Below are 17,717 nucleotides of genomic sequence, written 5' to 3'. Positions count from 1 at the left end.
ATGGTGGGTGAGAGAATTAAGCATTGGATAATGCCAATTGACTCTGCTCAAATCAAGGTGAAATATCATTTTTCATCCTAATTCTCGTATATTTTCCTTTCCTTTCCTTTCCTTCCAAAATAAAACTTCTACTAAGATGTTACCCAAAATATATTCCAGTGATTGCCAAGTTTTATCGTTTATTTTTATTATATAGTTTTAAAATAAAAATTTATTTGAAACATTAAGAAAATTTAAATTTGAAAGTATTCTATTCCAAATACAGGATTCCAAATATTCGTCTAAATTTCATTTTCATTCAAAAAAAGCCAAAAAACAAATTAGTTATTTTTCATTTTCACATGGCTCAATAGTCAAGCCCTTTGTCTCACAACAAATATTCATATGCTCAATAGCTTTCAACAGTATCCTATACCTCATCTCTCACTTACACAGTACATGTACATAAATTATATATAGATGAGAAATTTTATTTTAATCAGGTCATATTAAAATTTTATTTTAATATATTAAATAACCTTATAATTATTATATTAAATAAATTAAAATTTTAATTTTAAAATATTATCATAATATATTTGAGCGCATACCCTCATATACCTTTCATCTCTTCATGTACGTCTCCAGCTGCAAAGCAATTTATATTATAAATCCAGAAACCTCGTTCTGACAGAGACAATGAACATGGATGGGGAATTATGCCATGCCCCACCAACCCCTTATCTTTCCAACAAGCGGTTTCGGCACTCTTTCACAATTTCTTAATCCCATCTTATATTTTAATCCATCAAACTAATCTTACATAAATCTTGTTTCATGAACATAATTATACTACTTTCAATGCTGATCGTTAGATCAATTAATTATGATCCTGGATTATGTCATTATCTTAATCCAACTGTCATCATTGAAGTAGCATGCACCGATTGTACTACGACTTCAAGTATGGGAACAGCTTTGTTCTATATTATACAAATTAGATTTGTATAATATATTTTTTATATATATTATATTACGGTGACTTGATATTTTAATTATTGGGTTCCACACTTAACTAGAAAACAGACAAAGCCGCTAAATTTTATAAGGGCCTGCTTTAGGACAAAGTGTATGATTAAAATAAGTTAATTAGGCAGGGCTCTTAATACAATGTATCTACGGATGTATTATTATTATTATTTAATTTTTTGTGTTATTAGACTAATGCTTTTTTTTATTTTTTTAATGTTCGTTGTATTATCTTGTTACCCTTGTCTAACTTTTACTTGGGATAACCAAAACTTAATCAAAGTAACTTTGGATGAACATCTATTTTATATACAAAGATTGAACCTAACTCAGAAGTAATAATTTTATTACATGTGAAGAATGTAATTAATTTTTAGAAGGCAGAATGACAATTTACACCCAAACTTTGGTTAAAATACTATTTCTCATCCTTTAAGTTTGAAATTTTAACTTTCTTGCTCATTCATTAAAGCCAAAATTAAGTTTTGACTGTTAAATAGTATATTTGCCAGCCAAAATTGAGTAGAGGATTAAGGTGTGGGAGTAGAGGAGTATGGTGGAGGTGATGAGGTGACAATTGAAGTAGCTGTTAGAGTGGTTAGCGGTGGTAGAGATCCAAGAGTAATGGCTCATGGAGGTGTAATTAGAGTGACAAATGACGGTGTAGTTAGAGTATTGGAAGAGGAGGTGCAAAAATGCATGTGGTAAAGTGACAAAGTGGATGGTGGTAGATCCATACAAGAAGTGACACATCTAATAAATCCAAATTAAGTTAGCAATAAGTAGGGACATTGAGATCATGACTTTTTAGGGGTGGATCAAGCGTGGATAAAAATTATTGGTTAAAGGTGGACAAAACTTTTATATTTTTTATGGAGTAAACATTCATACGGCTTTAGCAAAGAGAACATTTTTGTCCTTTCCTTTTTTTTTTTAACCAAATTCATAAAAATTCATAGATTTTACTAATAAATTTAACAAATTACGGGAAAATGGATTTTCTAAACTTAAAATGTTAAAAATGTTGTTTAATCAAAGTTCAGGGGGGACATAGTCATTGGAATAAGTTAAAATATAAGTCTAACCCACCCTTGTGATAACATTTATCCCGAGTTATCCCAATAATACCTCTGGACATTTTTAATTAATTAGTTGAAATGTTGAATATATTTTTCTCATAATTCAGGGTTTGTTTTGGGATAATAAAAAGAATTCAAGCAATAGCCTCTATAACTGTAACTCTATGAGCAAACAAATAGGGGCATTCAAGTAATTAAAATGAATTAAGAAGGAAGAAATAGTTCAGGAAAGGGGAGACCACTACCACTTTTACCTCCTTTGCTTCCTAACGGTAACGACTTTACCTGTCGACCTAATAATGTAAAATCGTGAAATTTTATTCATTTTTAATTAAATAAAAATCGCATCTCCTCTCATAATTAGACGGTGCCACGTGTCATCCCCCAGGTTCAGAATCTATCTTACTCTAAGCACTTTAAAAAAAAAAAAATCGTAATTAAAAATAAATTTTTTAAAATGTCTTCATCTCGACGGTGGGGCTTCTAACTACTGTAGTAGTCCAATGGTATCGTCGTGATGTGGAGATGCACATGGCGATTAGGTGGAAGTCATGTGTGGGTAATCCATGTATGGAAAAAACCAAGTGATCAAAGTCACACACGTGCCTTGCATGGCCTCTAGGTGAGCGACACCTGGTAGGAGGACCGTGCGGCGTGGCACATGCGATTTCTTATGCTGAGAACTGCTATCTATCCTGTTAGCTATGGTAGGTTGCACGTGCCTCACAATGCTGACAATAACTTCATTGAGGAGCAACGAGAGTTAACACAGTAAAGGAAAGAAGTCTACAGACGGCATTGTTATGTAGCGAACTGTTGTGACAAAGAGTTGAAGCTGATAAGACAGAATTTGGCACTTGGATTGGATTTTATGCTCCAGTCACGTTATGGTTCATTTGATTTTGGCAATACTTTTATCCATGTTCTATGAATCTATTCGTATTTATATACAATGTTTGACAGAATTCTTCTTCATATTGATTTGTTCAGCTGGCTTTTAGATTGTGTGTAATACGAGCTCTGTGATGAGTTGAAAGTGATGCAGCCATTCACGTAGTGTCCAGCTACTAAACAGAACATGAAGTAGAACTGTCAAACTTATTATTCGACCTGTGACCCCATGCCATGGCTTACAGGTTTTGGGTTCAAGATTCATTGGAACAAAAAAAAAAAAAAAAACCAGCCTCAGTGGCTTTTAGTAGTTGTACAGACATGCTGCAACATCGACAGTCCATACGTTTGATCGTTTCATTTTCTAGCAGCAACCGCTGTTTAGTCGTAATGGTCCCAAGATACTTCTTAAAATATCTACCACCCATAGCTATCGAACCCTTTTTTCTTCTGTATCTTGCCAAGATAATTTTGTTCTAAATATGAAAATTAAAGCAGAAAGAAACGACTCAGCTGTTGAAAAGAAGCATACGTGTAAACTCCTTCATAATTTGGCTAGCAATTGGCAACTAGAATCTCTTGACAATAACAATACACCCAATACTCAACTGAAAGGGATAGTCGAAATTGATTTCAGCAAGGGCCATGCATTCACATTCACCTACTAAATGCAATTGTTCAAGTAAAAATGAAAAGTAAAACGAAATACCATCATTGCAAAGTTAAATTAGATCCTCTTTGGATTCTCTACTTGATATTCCCATAATATCAAACAGTCCATCGAGCTTCCATTTTCAATACAGATTTGACTTAGCATATTAATGGTTGGTATTCGGTTTGACCGAGCAGCAATAAAATTTCAAGCTCTTGGCAAATGTAGAATTAAAGTTAGTCTAAAGTTTGATGGAGTTTCATAATGAGTTTCTTTTTGTTGGAAAAGCATAGAACAAAAAAGCAGTTAAGGCTAATCTGCAATAATGGTTTGGCGTTAAGTAGGTGTTTAAGTGCGGCAAAGAATATAAACAAATAATGAAGCTTCGTGTTGTCTCCTGCTTTTCAAGTTTGACTTATATGTGAAAGAGTTATGGTGTCTCTACATAAAAGTAGCCTGTAAAATCAAATGAAATTGAAAATCAAAATCAATGGAAAAAGATATTTTCGCTTGCATGCTTTGTAAATGAGACTCACCGGAAAGGGAAAAACAAATGAGGGAGGATTTTCTCTTTTATGCAGAAATCTAACTTATGCCTTTCAAACAAATCATTGGTGTTAATGGATTGGTGACATATCTCAAGGACATAAAAATGACTACCATTGGCTAACAACCTCCTATCATGATATAGCATCCATAATGGATCCATATGTACTCTTTAAAGGGACTCTAAATCACAGTGTTGGATGTGATTTACTTTATATATAATTAATCCATAACATTTTAATCATGATTAATAATTAAATAAATTTGTGTTTAATTTATAATTAATAATCTATTTATTCAAAATTTTTAAATGACTTTTAACATGACAGACCAATAAAAAATTCTTTTAATTTGTCAGTAATAATCTCTATTATATGCTTCTTTACTTTTCTTCTCTTTCTCCTTTGCCAGAAATAATTTTTTTTTTTTTATAAGATTTAGGGAAAAGATTATAATCTTATGAGTTACATTTAAATTTAAATAATAATTTCTTATTTTATTATATTAAAAAAATATGATAACGATCACAAATTGATAATGTAGGAGATTATTGCTTTTCGTGTTGGTAGATGACATGGAAAAAATATAACTTGTAGGTTACATTTTTTAAACAATAGAAATTTATCTGTAAGTCAAAGCATAAATTATTACTTTTATAATTGATCATTTTAACATAAAACGTTAACTGATCATTTCACGAATAGAAATTTACTATATAACATAAAACGTTAATTATACGAAGAGATTATTCATAGAATCAAGGGCTGATCCGTTCATAGCCGCATATGGTAACAAGATTTAATTTCTCTCAATGCCCGAGAGGTAAATCTCATTAAAACACCAATCATTTTATTAGTAGTTCTTGAAGGATGTCAAATTCTAGGCTCAAATAGTTTCTTATTTTTTTAAATCCAATCCAGAACCAGGAAAAAGTCCGGGTTTGATTTACATGAATACAAGTTTTTCAAGATTTTTTTTACAAGTTGGGTTTGTCTGGATGTACTAATTTATTAAAGGGTTTTTGGTCATTTTTCGTCATAAAGGATATCTAAACAGCTTATGGGGCCTTCTGAAACTTTTTAGGGCGTTTCATGTGGGTGCTCTGTAATTTTTCAAAACTCCTATGATAAACCCGGGCCTGGGCTTTCCTGCCAGAAACGCCCATAATGTACAAACCCAACTTTGTTGAATGAACAAGACTCCCAAAAGTTGTTGGCTTAGCAAATAGACTAATCAACGGCCATAATTTCCAACACAAAAAAGTCGAAAAAAAAAAAGCATCTGAACATCGCGTTTCTGCACGCAAAAAAAAAGAAGAAAAAAACCAATATTGACTAAAACATTAATTAAAAATATTCATGTTATAATACAAGGCCTTTAAAACTTGAAACTTAAGTGCGTGCACGAGGAAAAAATTGTAATTAGAGAAGAGAAATTTAAAGATACTGACCTACTTATAATAGGTCAATTCTATCCAGATGCAAGAGAAACTATCAAAGGGGAGTTGGGGAACAGCGGGAAGCAAGATTAGATTCGAATCGAGTTAAACTTGAACTCAACTCGGTCTGCTTCTTCGTCTCCTTCCCAGAACAAATACACAGAGAATCATGTCTCCCAAAACGCAATATTGTAATGACAGTAGGCAAATTGTGTTGTGGAAAAGACTCACGTCGTATCCTTGGAGCGCATTCGAATCGGTAACATAAACTGAATGCAAAATCCTGGTACGCTTTTCTGTTTTTATAGAAAATCAAAATTTACATAGTGGCATGCGTAAATTTACCAACACGAAGGAATCACTATTCTTGATTCTAAGGACCTGGTGAGCCATAAAAAAGTAAAATACGTCAAAATTCAATGCACTTATTTGAGGTCCAAAAGCTGCCAAATTTGTTAAGTGATGTGTAGTCAAACTCTTCGTTAAACAAAATCACAGAAGTGGCGTTAAAGAGACAACTAGCTACATTATTTGTGCGTAAGGGCTAATCACATCACCTGCACACTGATCAATTGAAATTGCAGATAAAGTTCCTTCATCCAAAAAATAAGGGAATGACAAACCTATGAACCAGTGCTAACATAAAAGATCGGGAAGACTTATGTTGCTCAAGGTTGAAGACAAAGAAAATATTCAGGTTGTATGTTTGCTTGAAAGCAATCCATAAGGGTGTCAGTTCAATTGAAGGCTGAAACTTTTGGGAAGTCAACGCTAATTCTTGGAGGAATGGAGGATTCCGAAGAAAAGGGTTTATGAAAGTCTTAGGGTTTCATAGAATTTGTTGAGGATGTCAAGAATTTAAAGGCTTGAAAGTTTTAGGGAAAAAGTTGAAGAATGGGTTCAGAGGCACTTTTATAGGCAAATGTTAAACGAGAATAACAAGGGGGAGGAGAAAGTTTCAATTAGTAAGAAAGTAGGGAGGAAAGAAACCATCCTCCAACGCACTGATTCCAGGCAGAACCTTCCCAGCAGTTGCAATAAAAGTTAGACCGCCAAGGCTTGCTTGCGTTGATCCAACAGGATATACCAATCATGCCTAATAAAGAATCATGGCAATTTGCACTATCACAACATGCATACGAGGTGCGCATAAAAAAATATTACTCTCACGAACATATTACAATAAGAAAAAATCTCGATCATATATTTGTTGTTCATTCATATAAAAAAGATAAGAAGTTTTTAAATTTTTATATTATAAGAATTAGATGAGAACTCTTTTTAATTAAATTTACGAAAGTGATACTACAAACATCAGTAATAATAAATCTTGATAGTTTTATGATCCATCGATATATTTATTTTTATTTTTATTTCTATAATAATTATGACACCATTTTATCCTATTTTAATATAATGACAGATAACTTCTATTTTAGTTTATTAGATATAATATACTAAAATCTAGACATATTTTGATTATAACTTACTTAATTAGCTTTTTTATTTTATAAATAAATGATTATATAAACATATAATAGGCTATTTAATAATATTTACAAACACTTAACCAAAATTTAACTATGAACGTAAACTTTTTAACAATAGGGTAAATCACTTTAAAGACATTTCCGCTCTCTCTATTGCATGTATGAAAGGATACCACTATTTTGGATCACCATCAATTACTAGCACGGAATGACACCACCGATTTTTCTACATAAGATTGACCAAGCAGAGGAATTTCACACAGCACAACGAAAGCTTCATCTTTCCCAAATTCTTACTATTATTAATACCTTAATACTAGTTGTTATCTGTCTGACAAACTTATAATTAAATTATTATAAAGTAAATATTGCCAGTTTTGAATGACTAAGTTGGAATTAATGGCCTATATCTACCCAGATTCTTCTTCCAAAATATAAACAACAAATCAGAATAAACTTGGTCGACGGCCATTGAATGTTCACATGAATTATTGGAAACTAGATAAGATTAAGCATGGCTCTGAGGAGAGATGGCAAACATTGTTTTGATAGAAAAAAAAAAAAGACACTTGCTTAAGCATATTCCAGGACAAGATAAAAAGGGATGATGATTAAGATTATTAAAAACCATAGATTTGTATTATTAATAATATTAAAATTACATCAAGGTCGGTTCGATAGTCACTTGTGCTTATGTTTTCAATCAGAAATGCCAAGCCCACCATCTCCCCACATTACCTACTTAATTTTCAATCACCCTTGACAGCTCATTTGAGATTTCTTTCTTTTCTTTTTTTTCCTGATCTAATCCATTTAATGTCGTTGCTTAATTAGACTAAAATTATATAATTAGTGAGAACATGTTATTGTCAGTTTTGTCCTATAAAATGCAGCTACACCAATTAAAAATTGCCTTATGTCATCCATATATGTTTATTACATTGACCTCAGTCTGGTTTGGTTGGTTAAAATTTGCTTATAATTTAATTACACTTTTTAAGGTGAAATTAGAAATAGAAAATACTTAATTTAGATTGAATAGGCCACAAAGTAGTTATGATCATATTTGAAACAAGCTCATGTGTCTTAATATAGGGTCCTCTGGGAAGAGTAGGCAACAAGCTTATGTGTCTTAATAAAGGGTCCTCCGGGAAGAGTAGGCGTAGTGGGCTGGAATATAATTTTTTTTTGAAAAATTTTGGGGGGTTTGTTCGTACGACTAGATAAGAGCCGAATCAAACCGAGCTTGAACAAGGCCCGACTCATTTTTAGGGAGCTTAAGTTTGGGCTTGGACTCACTGAACAAGTGTTCGTATTCAACTCGTTTCATAATTTTAGTGTTCGAGATTGGTTTGCACTTAGCTCGGGTTCACTTTGATCGGCTCGCATTTTAGCCTTGACAGCTCGGCTTCAGGCTCATATTTCAAGCTCATATAAGTGGAAGAAAATGTAGTAAGGAACAAACGGTGTTGTTTATTTTAAGTTTTTTTTTTTTTCATTTGAGAGAACGGCTTGCTTAGGTCATGTTCAAATTCGGGCTTGTACTCGTTTTTCATTTAAAATCCAAGCTCACATTCGTACTTAGGCTCGTTTAGGATAAACTTGACTTAAGCTCGTTCAAACAAAGTTCATTTTAAACTAGAATAAACTTACTTCGAATCCAACACTTTTCAATAGAAAAACATGAACATTTGGCACGAACAACCTCCCAAAATTTTAGAAAAATTGAATTTTGGCTCATCACACTTATTCTATCCAAAAGACACTTCATTTAGTTTCGATAAGTTTTTTCAGAAATTATAAGTTGAATTAAATCAATCTTTCATATAAATATAGATTTGACATAAATAAAATATTTTAAAAATATAAAATTAATTATAAAACAATAAAAATTAATAAAATAATAAAGTAAGATTAATCACTCATAACTTAATTCGACCAAATATTTATTTAAGGTTAGAGATGAGAACATCTTTAACCTATATATATATATATATATATTATCCCAAACATAATAAAATCAATTATTCTGGGATTAAGACGGTACAATTGAAAAAAAAAAAAATTTAATTATTTTCTTTTTGTATATATGCATGCATACGTATACACATCTATATTTATTAACTTAAGACAATTTTGACTAATAATATTTACTTATCTTTGAATTTTCAATGCTGATGATGATGAAATAGGTTAAAAAAAATTATCACATTCTGTGACACGATTGCGTTTCAGATTGAAAGTGTTAGTGCTTGCGCTTTTAAGACATAATTTATAATGAGATCTTGTTTATTATAATGTAATCCCCTCTTCTTATTATACTTTAACATTAACTCTTTGGGTATATAATTTTCTTACGATCTACACTTTAATCAAGAGTCTTTAATAGCTTGCTCTAACATGACGTGGAGCATCAGGCCGTCCAATGCAGTGACTGTTTATCCACTTCATGGGCCCATCCTTTGTATCAGACGGCTAATTTTGCTACATCTTCATCCAATTTGTGATACCCGCTAATTCCAATTAGATCTAATTTAATAACTCCATTAGTGCATCATAATGAACCAGCATAACTAAACCACTGATGGTCCACGTCACCACTGTATAAATAATCACATGGTCGGTCAGCAATCATTGTAGGACCCAGGCACATGTTCATTGGTCGGTGATCAAAGCTTTTCCACTCTCAATTGGCCGGTCATAGTCACATCAGCCATAAACGTGGCACGATGGGAACGAAAGGGAGGCCCGCCTATTATTTTTCCTTTAGACAAAGACAGACGCCCGTGACTGCTACGGCCCTTGTTCTTTTCTCGTTGAAAAAAATTTGTACGCTCTGTTACCGGATAGTAACCGGTTAGAATCCCCTATATATAATTACTACTAGACTGAGATCAAAGCCAAAAACACAGCAATCACAATTTGGCTTTTTAAGAGCTTTAACCAAATTTTTCCTTGCCAAAAATGCCTGGACTCGCAATTGGAACCCCTGCCGAATTTGGCCAACCCGATGCACTCAAGGCGGGTCTCGCTGAGTTCATCTCAATGCTCATTTTCGTCTTTGCCGGTGAAGGTTCCGGCATGGCTTTCAGTAAGCCGCCTACTTTACTTTCACTTTGTTTATTTAAGATTTTAGTTATGTTATATGTACAATTGATTTGTGAAGTAATTAAATGAGAAATATTTTGACAGACAAGCTCACTGACGATGCCTCAACAACACCTGCCGGTCTAGTAGCAGCAGCACTTGCTCATGGCTTTGGACTGTTCGTTGCAGTTTCAGTTGGTGCTAACATTTCCGGAGGACATGTGAACCCTGCTGTTACATTCGGTGCCTTCGTTGGTGGCCACATTACCCTTGTGAGGAGTTTTGTGTACTGGATTGCCCAGTTGCTCGGTTCCGTCGTTGCTTGCTTGCTTCTCAAGTTCGCAACTGGTGGACTAGTTAGTATTTCATTTAACAATGAGTATTTTTTTTTTAAAAAACTGAAAAGTTTATATTGTACGCAGGAACTAAAAATGTTTAAAACTTGACATATCCTGCAGACAACATCTGCTTTCTCTCTTTCATCCGGTGTTGGTGTATGGAACGCACTCGTTTTTGAGATCGTGATGACCTTCGGTTTGGTGTACACCGTTTACGCCACAGCCGTCGACCCAAAGAAGGGAAACATTGGAATCATTGCACCCCTAGCAATTGGTTTCATTGTTGGCGCAAACATCTTGGCCGGTGGTGCTTTTGATGGCGCATCAATGAACCCTGCTGTCTCCTTCGGCCCGGCAGTTGTTAGCTGGACATGGGACAACCACTGGGTGTACTGGCTCGGCCCATTCATCGGTTCTGCCATTGCTGCTATTGTTTACTCCATCCTCTTCATTTCCCCAAACACACATGAACCTCTCCCAACCACAGACTATTAAGATACGAAAGTCTGTTCCTCTAAATTCAGAGTGATGCAAACAGGTTGAAAGTTGCGGTGGACCTATTTGGTTTCGATTTGTGGGTGGTTTTCTGTTTGTTTGTATGTCGGGTTTGTTAATTGTTGAGTTAATCCTGTGAACTAGTCTTGTTTTTGCTCTTCCTTAACTTTTGCAAGGTTTTAGGTGACATCATGGTTTACTTTGGTTAAATAATTGGCGTCGGTAGCTACCACATTAATATTCAATATCCTGTGTTTAAAGGGACCACATTAATAGGCGGAACTTTTAATATTAAATGTATAAGAAATTTTTGTTATCCTGCCCCGTGATTAAGACTAACGATGGCATAATAAATATAATTAAATTATATAAAACAAGACCTATACATATAATAAATATTTTAATACTTTAATAATAATTAAATTATATTTTAATTTCAAAGATGGGCCGCCCTGGTACAGAGGCCTGGGAATGTTATTTGAAGCTGGCCCAGGAATTGCCGGCCCTAAATGAAACACAACAACTAGTTCAGGAAAATTGAGCTGCAAGCTATACGGGTATTAGTTTATGAGTAATATCTCATACATAAATAATGACATATTATAATATAATTAAATAATTTTAAATTAAAATATATATATAATTATATAATAATATTTTATTTTATATGTATATTTTTATTGTTAGTTTAATTTTATGTATTAAATTTGCCCATTTAAGGAGAAAGTGATTTGTTTAACAATAAAATTCTATACATCAAATTTAAGTATACAAATAGATATACACTTGATAAGTGTTATAATACGATTGAGTAATTTTAAATTAAAGATAAAATAATATTCAATCATGTGATGATACATATAAGTGTGTACTTATTTATATATTCAAAATAGATATGCATAGTATTACCCTTTGTTCAAACATCATGTTAAATAGTCTTAACCCTAAAAGTTGAAGCTCATGTTGGGTTCCAATCATAGAATAAGAAGCCATACTATGCCATTAGACTTAACCACTACAAGAGAATCTAGTAACAACGACCTGTCCTTGGATAAGCCGAGTGGACATAAGCTAGAGTTGACTCGCTGTGGCTACAGTTTTGACAAAATCAGTGCGCTTTATCCACCAAGTTGGATCAAGACAATTATGAGAGATGTAAGCTAGAGTTAGCAAAATTAATAAAATCCCAGAACTGAGGGAAAAAGAAAAAAGAAAAGTGGTGGACTGAGATGTATGGTAATTGGATGGTCGTTTCCCATTTAATTGGGAAGTGCAAAATGCTGGATGATCTAAGGATAGTTTATTTTCTATTAAGATACTGTGATTCAATTTTTTTTCATCACATATAGCATTTATAGGATTATTTAAATGAATTACTATTTTTATTTTGGTCATTAAAAGACAAATTTTGTTTAACAAGAGTTAATTAATTACATTAATGTTAATTATAAGAAAATGGACAAAATAAAATGATGAAAAAAACGTAGAAGCTTTATTGGTATAAACAGACATTATGATAAATTTAACAAAAATAGCCCATCATCACGTCAGTCAGAATCAAGAGGGGCAGAAATCATAATAAGTTGAAAAGAGAAAAGACTTTATTATTATTATTAATAATATTAGCCACAAATCTTATTCCCACCCAAGGTTTGTTGCAAGCTATTAGTACCCAGTAAATATTACAAATTTAAAATTTCAACTATGAATGATTAAAATTAATCAAAAAAAAGTTAGTTTTAGAAGTAAAATTATTATTTAATAAATAATATATTAAAATAATAAAACAATATCTATTTCTTATTTAAATTTAGAAAACTAATAATATTTTATTATAATTAAACTTTGAAAAATCCCATTTTTTTTGTTAAATTTTTATTTTTAGACGAGTTTTCTCTGATTCTTTTTTCCTCTAATGACGTTCTTTCCCTTTTTTCCTTTTTTGAAATATTTGTATTTGACGAAAATGAATCATCTTTGTCAAAGATGAAGTAATTCATCTTGGTCTTTAGAGAAGAAAGAAAGGGAGAGAAAGTCACCTGAGTGAGAGAAGCCCAGACAAAACTTGCTAAAAAATGGAAACTTAGCAAGGGGAAAATAAGTTTTTTTTAAAGTTTAATTCTAAAGAAATTGTTACTTGTTTTATTATTGTTAATATATTAATAGTTAAATAATAATTTAACCGATGAAATTAACTTATTTTATTAATTTTAATTATCTATGAGTAAAAATTTGAGTTTTTATTATTTAACGGGTATCAGTTTAGACTTTTACAAGAAACCTTGGGTGGGAATATGTCTTTTGGCCTTTCAATTATTATTGACGATACATTTATCAAAATTTTCTGTCATGGCAACATTGGCAAGCATTTTGCCTCTTGTGGTTGACTTATTCACAATTATGCCTCTTTCAGAATATATCATGTTAAAGTAGAAAAAAAAAAAAAGAAGCGAATAAATCCCGATTACTAAACACATTAACATAGGATTCTTTCAAACCAAGAATTGTTTATAGAAAAAGATGAAGCCAAATTAGAAAATTGATTCCAGGATTTGATGGTTTTAAGGGAGCCGGGTTTAGATAAGTGGGTCGGACCCAGCAGCAATATGACTGAACCGCTTAGAGAGAATTGCATGTCAATATCATTTATAGTTGAAATGATAATGTCCATTCATTTTTTCTTTCTTGCTTTTTTTATTATTGTATTTGGTTTTTTCTGCATCATTTTTAACTGTTTTTTGGTGTTGCTTTCAGTTTGTTGATCACATAAAATAATCAACAAATACCCATTGTTGGATTAATCAAATTAAAGTAATGGATTTGAGTGGGTAACCACTAATGCAGGTATCTATTTTCAGCAACATTTGGCCAATTATAGCCTAATATGCCCACTTCTCACAGATCATTAATTTGCAGAGTAGCCTATAACTTGCTATCATAGAAGTCAATTCTTACTTGCTGACAATCACTACTGTCTATTTTACTTTAAAAATTTTGTGGCTGCTTTAAGAATTGTACTGTTTGCAGAAATGAACAGTTGAAAACAAGGGTCCAAAACTGAAGGGTGCCTTAGACTGGAGATTAATGAAAGAATCCTTTCTTTTTTCCTTTAGATTCTTATATTCACTCATCACTACAATCTTTTGTTCTTTCCCTGCTGGAAGATTCTAACGTTCACTTTCCAATATTATCTCTGCAAGTGCTATTTATGGAGGAATAAAGCTCAGACAGAAAATTAATGGTGGTTTGATTATATTCTCGTCTGCATCACAAAGCAAAATATATCTAGCTAAGTGTATGTATGTGTGTGTGTGTGTGTGTGTGTGTGTGTGTGTGTGTGTGTGTGTGTGTATTTATATGTATATATTGCAAAAGAAAAGAGAAGAGAAGAGAAAAATTATAATTCTCTGTACAGAAGCAGCTTGGATAGTAAATAAAGGATATTTTACATTACATTCATGAAGATACCAAATCTCCAAACATCAAAGGAGATTCTATAAGGTGCTCTCTTCTTCTCTGAAATGCAAAAGACACACAAAACAAAAGCAGATACACTAAGAGGGTCATGGGGATGGGGATGGGGATGGGGATGGAGATGGTTATTACATATATGAACAAATACAAATAAATTGAATTTTGTTTAGCCAGTTAAACATGCTTTTCCATATTCTTTAGAGGATGCAATGAATAGATCATTACGGAGATTATTAATCATTTTACTCTCTTCTTCAAAATTATCCATCCTCCATAGCAAGTCTTCCCAAGGATAATAATCCCACGATGGAGAGGCCAAAGTTGAAGCACAAGAAAAGTTACAAGTACTCTCTTCAAAAACTGGTTTGATCATCAAAGAGTTGTTTTCTTCTGAAAGCTCAATATCTTTCCATATGTCATCCAAGGAGTATCCAACAGTTTCTTTTTCTTCATGAACTGCGGCCATACCCATCACTTGATCACCATCATGCCCTCCAGTGTCATAAAAACTTGCTTTTCCAGTATTAGGCTGCATAGAAATAGAATTTACCGTGGTAACAGTTGAAGAAGGGGAAGAAATTGAAGATGATGATGAAGGCGGCGAACACACAGCCCGCTTCCTCTCTTGAGCCCTCTTCCGCATATGGGTCCTCCAGTAGTTCTTGATTTCATTATCAGTTCGCCCTGGTAACTTACGGGCAATTCTTGACCATCTGCACGCGGACATTATCATATATAGTAAAGTGAAGAAAAACTAAAGAAATTCTGAAACCATAAACAAAGAAAAGCTGAAATGATGAAGAATAATAATATATATGTGTTGTATTCTCAAACCTATTTCCCCATTTGGCATGAAGTTCAAGCACAAGGCGCTCCTCTTGGGGAGTCATTTTGCCACGTTTGAGACCAGGGTGGAGGTAGTTAACCCACCGTAACCTGCAACTTTTTCCAGTTCTGTTGAGACCTACAACAAAATCAGAGGTTAAAGGGTTGCTCCTTCCAAAAATTGCCCATCTTCACAAAACCATACCTATTATGTGTCGCCCACCACCTTCAAACCTGAAACTTTTGCTATAAAATCCCATCGTCGGTCTCCAAATAAGCCCACAAAGTTCATCAGGAGAATGTCTTCCTGTTCTGTCCATGGGCCCTTTCTGATTTCCTCTTGCACCATTTTGATTTCCTCTGTCCTTGTTTTTCCAGGTAAAGAAACTCTTTCCTATTACACTTTTCTTATACAAGGAAAATGTACTGATACACAGCTCTCATTTATACTACTGGGAATCTAAAGCAAAGAAGAGGTAAAACCTTTTGCAATTATAATAATAATATCATCATTTTGGATCTTCACCGTACATGTGTACTTGTGTGCGCATGCCCTTGCTGTGACGGCCACTTTGTTTTGCATCCCGATGTCACCCAACCCATTATAATCAAAATAATCTCTCTGTTGATTAAGTTATCTTTGCTTATCACCACAAATAAACAAAGATTTGATATGTTGACGTAGCTTTCACAAAATGAATTCATTGCTTCCTTTATCAAATGGGTTAACTTTTTATCATGTTAATGGCGGTTGTTTTGTTACTATTAAATTGATCCATATCAAAGACAAATCAGTAAAACTAACATGAAAGAAAAGATTTGTTCACCTATATTTGGAGAAAAAGTAGAACATAAAAGTAACACTGAAAGATCAACAAAGTAGTTGATTGGGTAAATGGGAATAGCAAGTTTGATGGAAGTTGCCAGATCTCCCTATTTCCTTTCCATTGATGAAATGGTAACAGTGTCCAAGTGTCCTTGACTTTGGAAGAGGCCATAGATGAATACAAAGTGGTAAAAGGAAAAGGAAAAAGGACAATAAGACAAATCGCTAAAAGCAGGGGAATATATAAAAAATGTTTAGGTGTCATATATATGTAACTAACTGTTTCTCCAAGGTGGAATGAGATATTATATATCCAAGTAAGTTATTGCTAAATGATAAGAGGGTTAGCTTCCCTACTTCAGAAGACCAGAACAATTGATGCAAATTGAGATTTATTTATTCATGCATGAAAGATTATCACTTTGGATTACAAACTTGTCAGTGTAGTTAGTGCTACAGAAGTTTTTGGATTGGAATAGTATTTTCTTTGCTTATTTTAGTGTTAAACTTGCACATCCATGGAGTTCATATTCACTCAGAATAACTCTCACCTGCTCTTTTCTCTGTTTTTTCCTCTGCTACAAAATTTGGACTACTCTCAATTTATCGTCATTTGATTAAACAATTTGGACTCTTGGAGATTGTTAATAGTGGCTTCAGCTAAAATAGAACCAATTAAAAAATTATAACACTAGAAATGGAATGGAGGCTCCAGAGTCCTCGCTTTAAGGGCCCTGGTAGCTAGTGGAGTGAGTGAAGATAAAAAGAGTAGCCAAAAAGATGAACCAGTATGACGTGGAGACCACCATTTTTTATGGCCACCCCCACTTAGTTTTAATTATCCCCACACCTCTCTCTCTCTCACTCTCTTTCTGTTCATTCATTTGATTGAATATGTGAAACTCGTGGTCCCATGAATTGAAAATTAAGTTTAGACTTCTGTAGCAGTAGAAGATGAAAGAGGGTGTATTTTCTTTTCTTGCTTATATGGCCTGCATGTTCAAAATTAGTCTTCTTCTTCTCAACTATCCATTCTCTGATGCTACTGTGTGTTGGTGGTCATTGATTTTCACTAATGCTGCTTGGCAAAAAATGGTGCCACGAGTCAATAGATGATTCATTAATAAGATTTTATCAGTTGTTCTAGAGAAAGATAAATAAGTGGGGTGATATGATAAGATAGATTTGGTGATGTGATAACATTATTTATGTTTATAGGTCGTATGATCTCATTTGCTTTTGTATTCTATGGCAAACATTAAAAGAAAGATTTGTGGTCTTTTGATGTTGAAGTTTGCACTAAAAGCTTGTGGTGGGGAGGGGAGCTCGAGGCCTGTCTCACCCTCAATGGAAGAACAAAATCCCAATCTGTGGGATGGTGGGAGAAAATTAGTCTTCTTTGATTATGATTGATTTTGCTAAGGTTTATGGTCATAATTACATTGCCTTATCAAAATCAAAATATGACATTACTAGTGGTTTAATTTAATTAACTTTTCATCTGGGTTGGGATGTTTAATTAGGATCTAAGGAGATATCCTTTCTTCCATCTCTCTTTCTTTTCTGGT

General features: G+C 33.2%; 2 protein-coding genes across 2 annotated transcripts; one reads left to right on the top strand and one right to left on the bottom strand.

Moving 5' to 3' along the window:
• Nucleotides 1-10,012: 10,012 nt before the first annotated feature.
• LOC123206593 (probable aquaporin TIP1-2) lies at nucleotides 10,013-11,340 on the top strand. Its single transcript, XM_044623773.1, has 3 exons — nucleotides 10,013-10,195; nucleotides 10,297-10,547; nucleotides 10,650-11,340. Exons 1-3 carry the CDS (start codon nucleotides 10,069-10,071, stop codon nucleotides 11,022-11,024), a joined length of 753 nt encoding a protein of 250 aa, XP_044479708.1. The 5' UTR covers nucleotides 10,013-10,068; the 3' UTR covers nucleotides 11,025-11,340.
• Nucleotides 11,341-14,664: 3,324 nt separating this feature from the next.
• On the bottom strand, nucleotides 14,665-15,718 carry LOC123208637 (transcription factor MYB48-like). The gene is made up of 3 exons (XM_044626163.1): nucleotides 15,529-15,718; nucleotides 15,333-15,462; nucleotides 14,665-15,211 (listed from the first exon to the last, which is right to left on the bottom strand). The coding sequence occupies exons 1-3, from the start codon at nucleotides 15,641-15,643 to the stop codon at nucleotides 14,665-14,667; spliced, it is 792 nt and encodes a 263-aa protein (XP_044482098.1). The 5' UTR covers nucleotides 15,644-15,718.
• Nucleotides 15,719-17,717: the final 1,999 nt, after the last annotated feature.

The sequence above is a fragment of the Mangifera indica genome, chromosome 2, assembly GCF_011075055.1.
Source record: "Mangifera indica cultivar Alphonso chromosome 2, CATAS_Mindica_2.1, whole genome shotgun sequence".
Lineage (NCBI taxonomy): Eukaryota > Viridiplantae > Streptophyta > Magnoliopsida > Sapindales > Anacardiaceae > Mangifera > Mangifera indica.
The sequence above is the reverse complement of the archived record's forward strand: the minus strand, read 5'-3'. Positions and strand labels throughout refer to the sequence as shown.

Excerpts from the sequence above, each read along its gene's own strand:
- LOC123206593 (XM_044623773.1), top strand. The coding sequence starts at position 10,069 with ATGCCTGGACTCGCAATTGGAACCCCTGCCGAATTTGGCCAACCCGAT. Across the intron at positions 10,196-10,296 it reads AGGTTCCGGCATGGCTTTCA|ACAAGCTCACTGACGATGCC; the intron begins GTAAGCCGCCTA and ends ATATTTTGACAG. Across the intron at positions 10,548-10,649 it reads AGTTCGCAACTGGTGGACTA|ACAACATCTGCTTTCTCTCT; the intron begins GTTAGTATTTCA and ends CATATCCTGCAG.
- LOC123208637 (XM_044626163.1), bottom strand. The coding sequence starts at position 15,643 with ATGGACAGAACAGGAAGACATTCTCCTGATGAACTTTGTGGGCTTATT. Across the intron at positions 15,463-15,528 it reads TGGTGGGCGACACATAATAG|GTCTCAACAGAACTGGAAAA; the intron begins GTATGGTTTTGT and ends ATTTTGTTGTAG. Across the intron at positions 15,212-15,332 it reads CATGCCAAATGGGGAAATAG|ATGGTCAAGAATTGCCCGTA; the intron begins GTTTGAGAATAC and ends GTCCGCGTGCAG.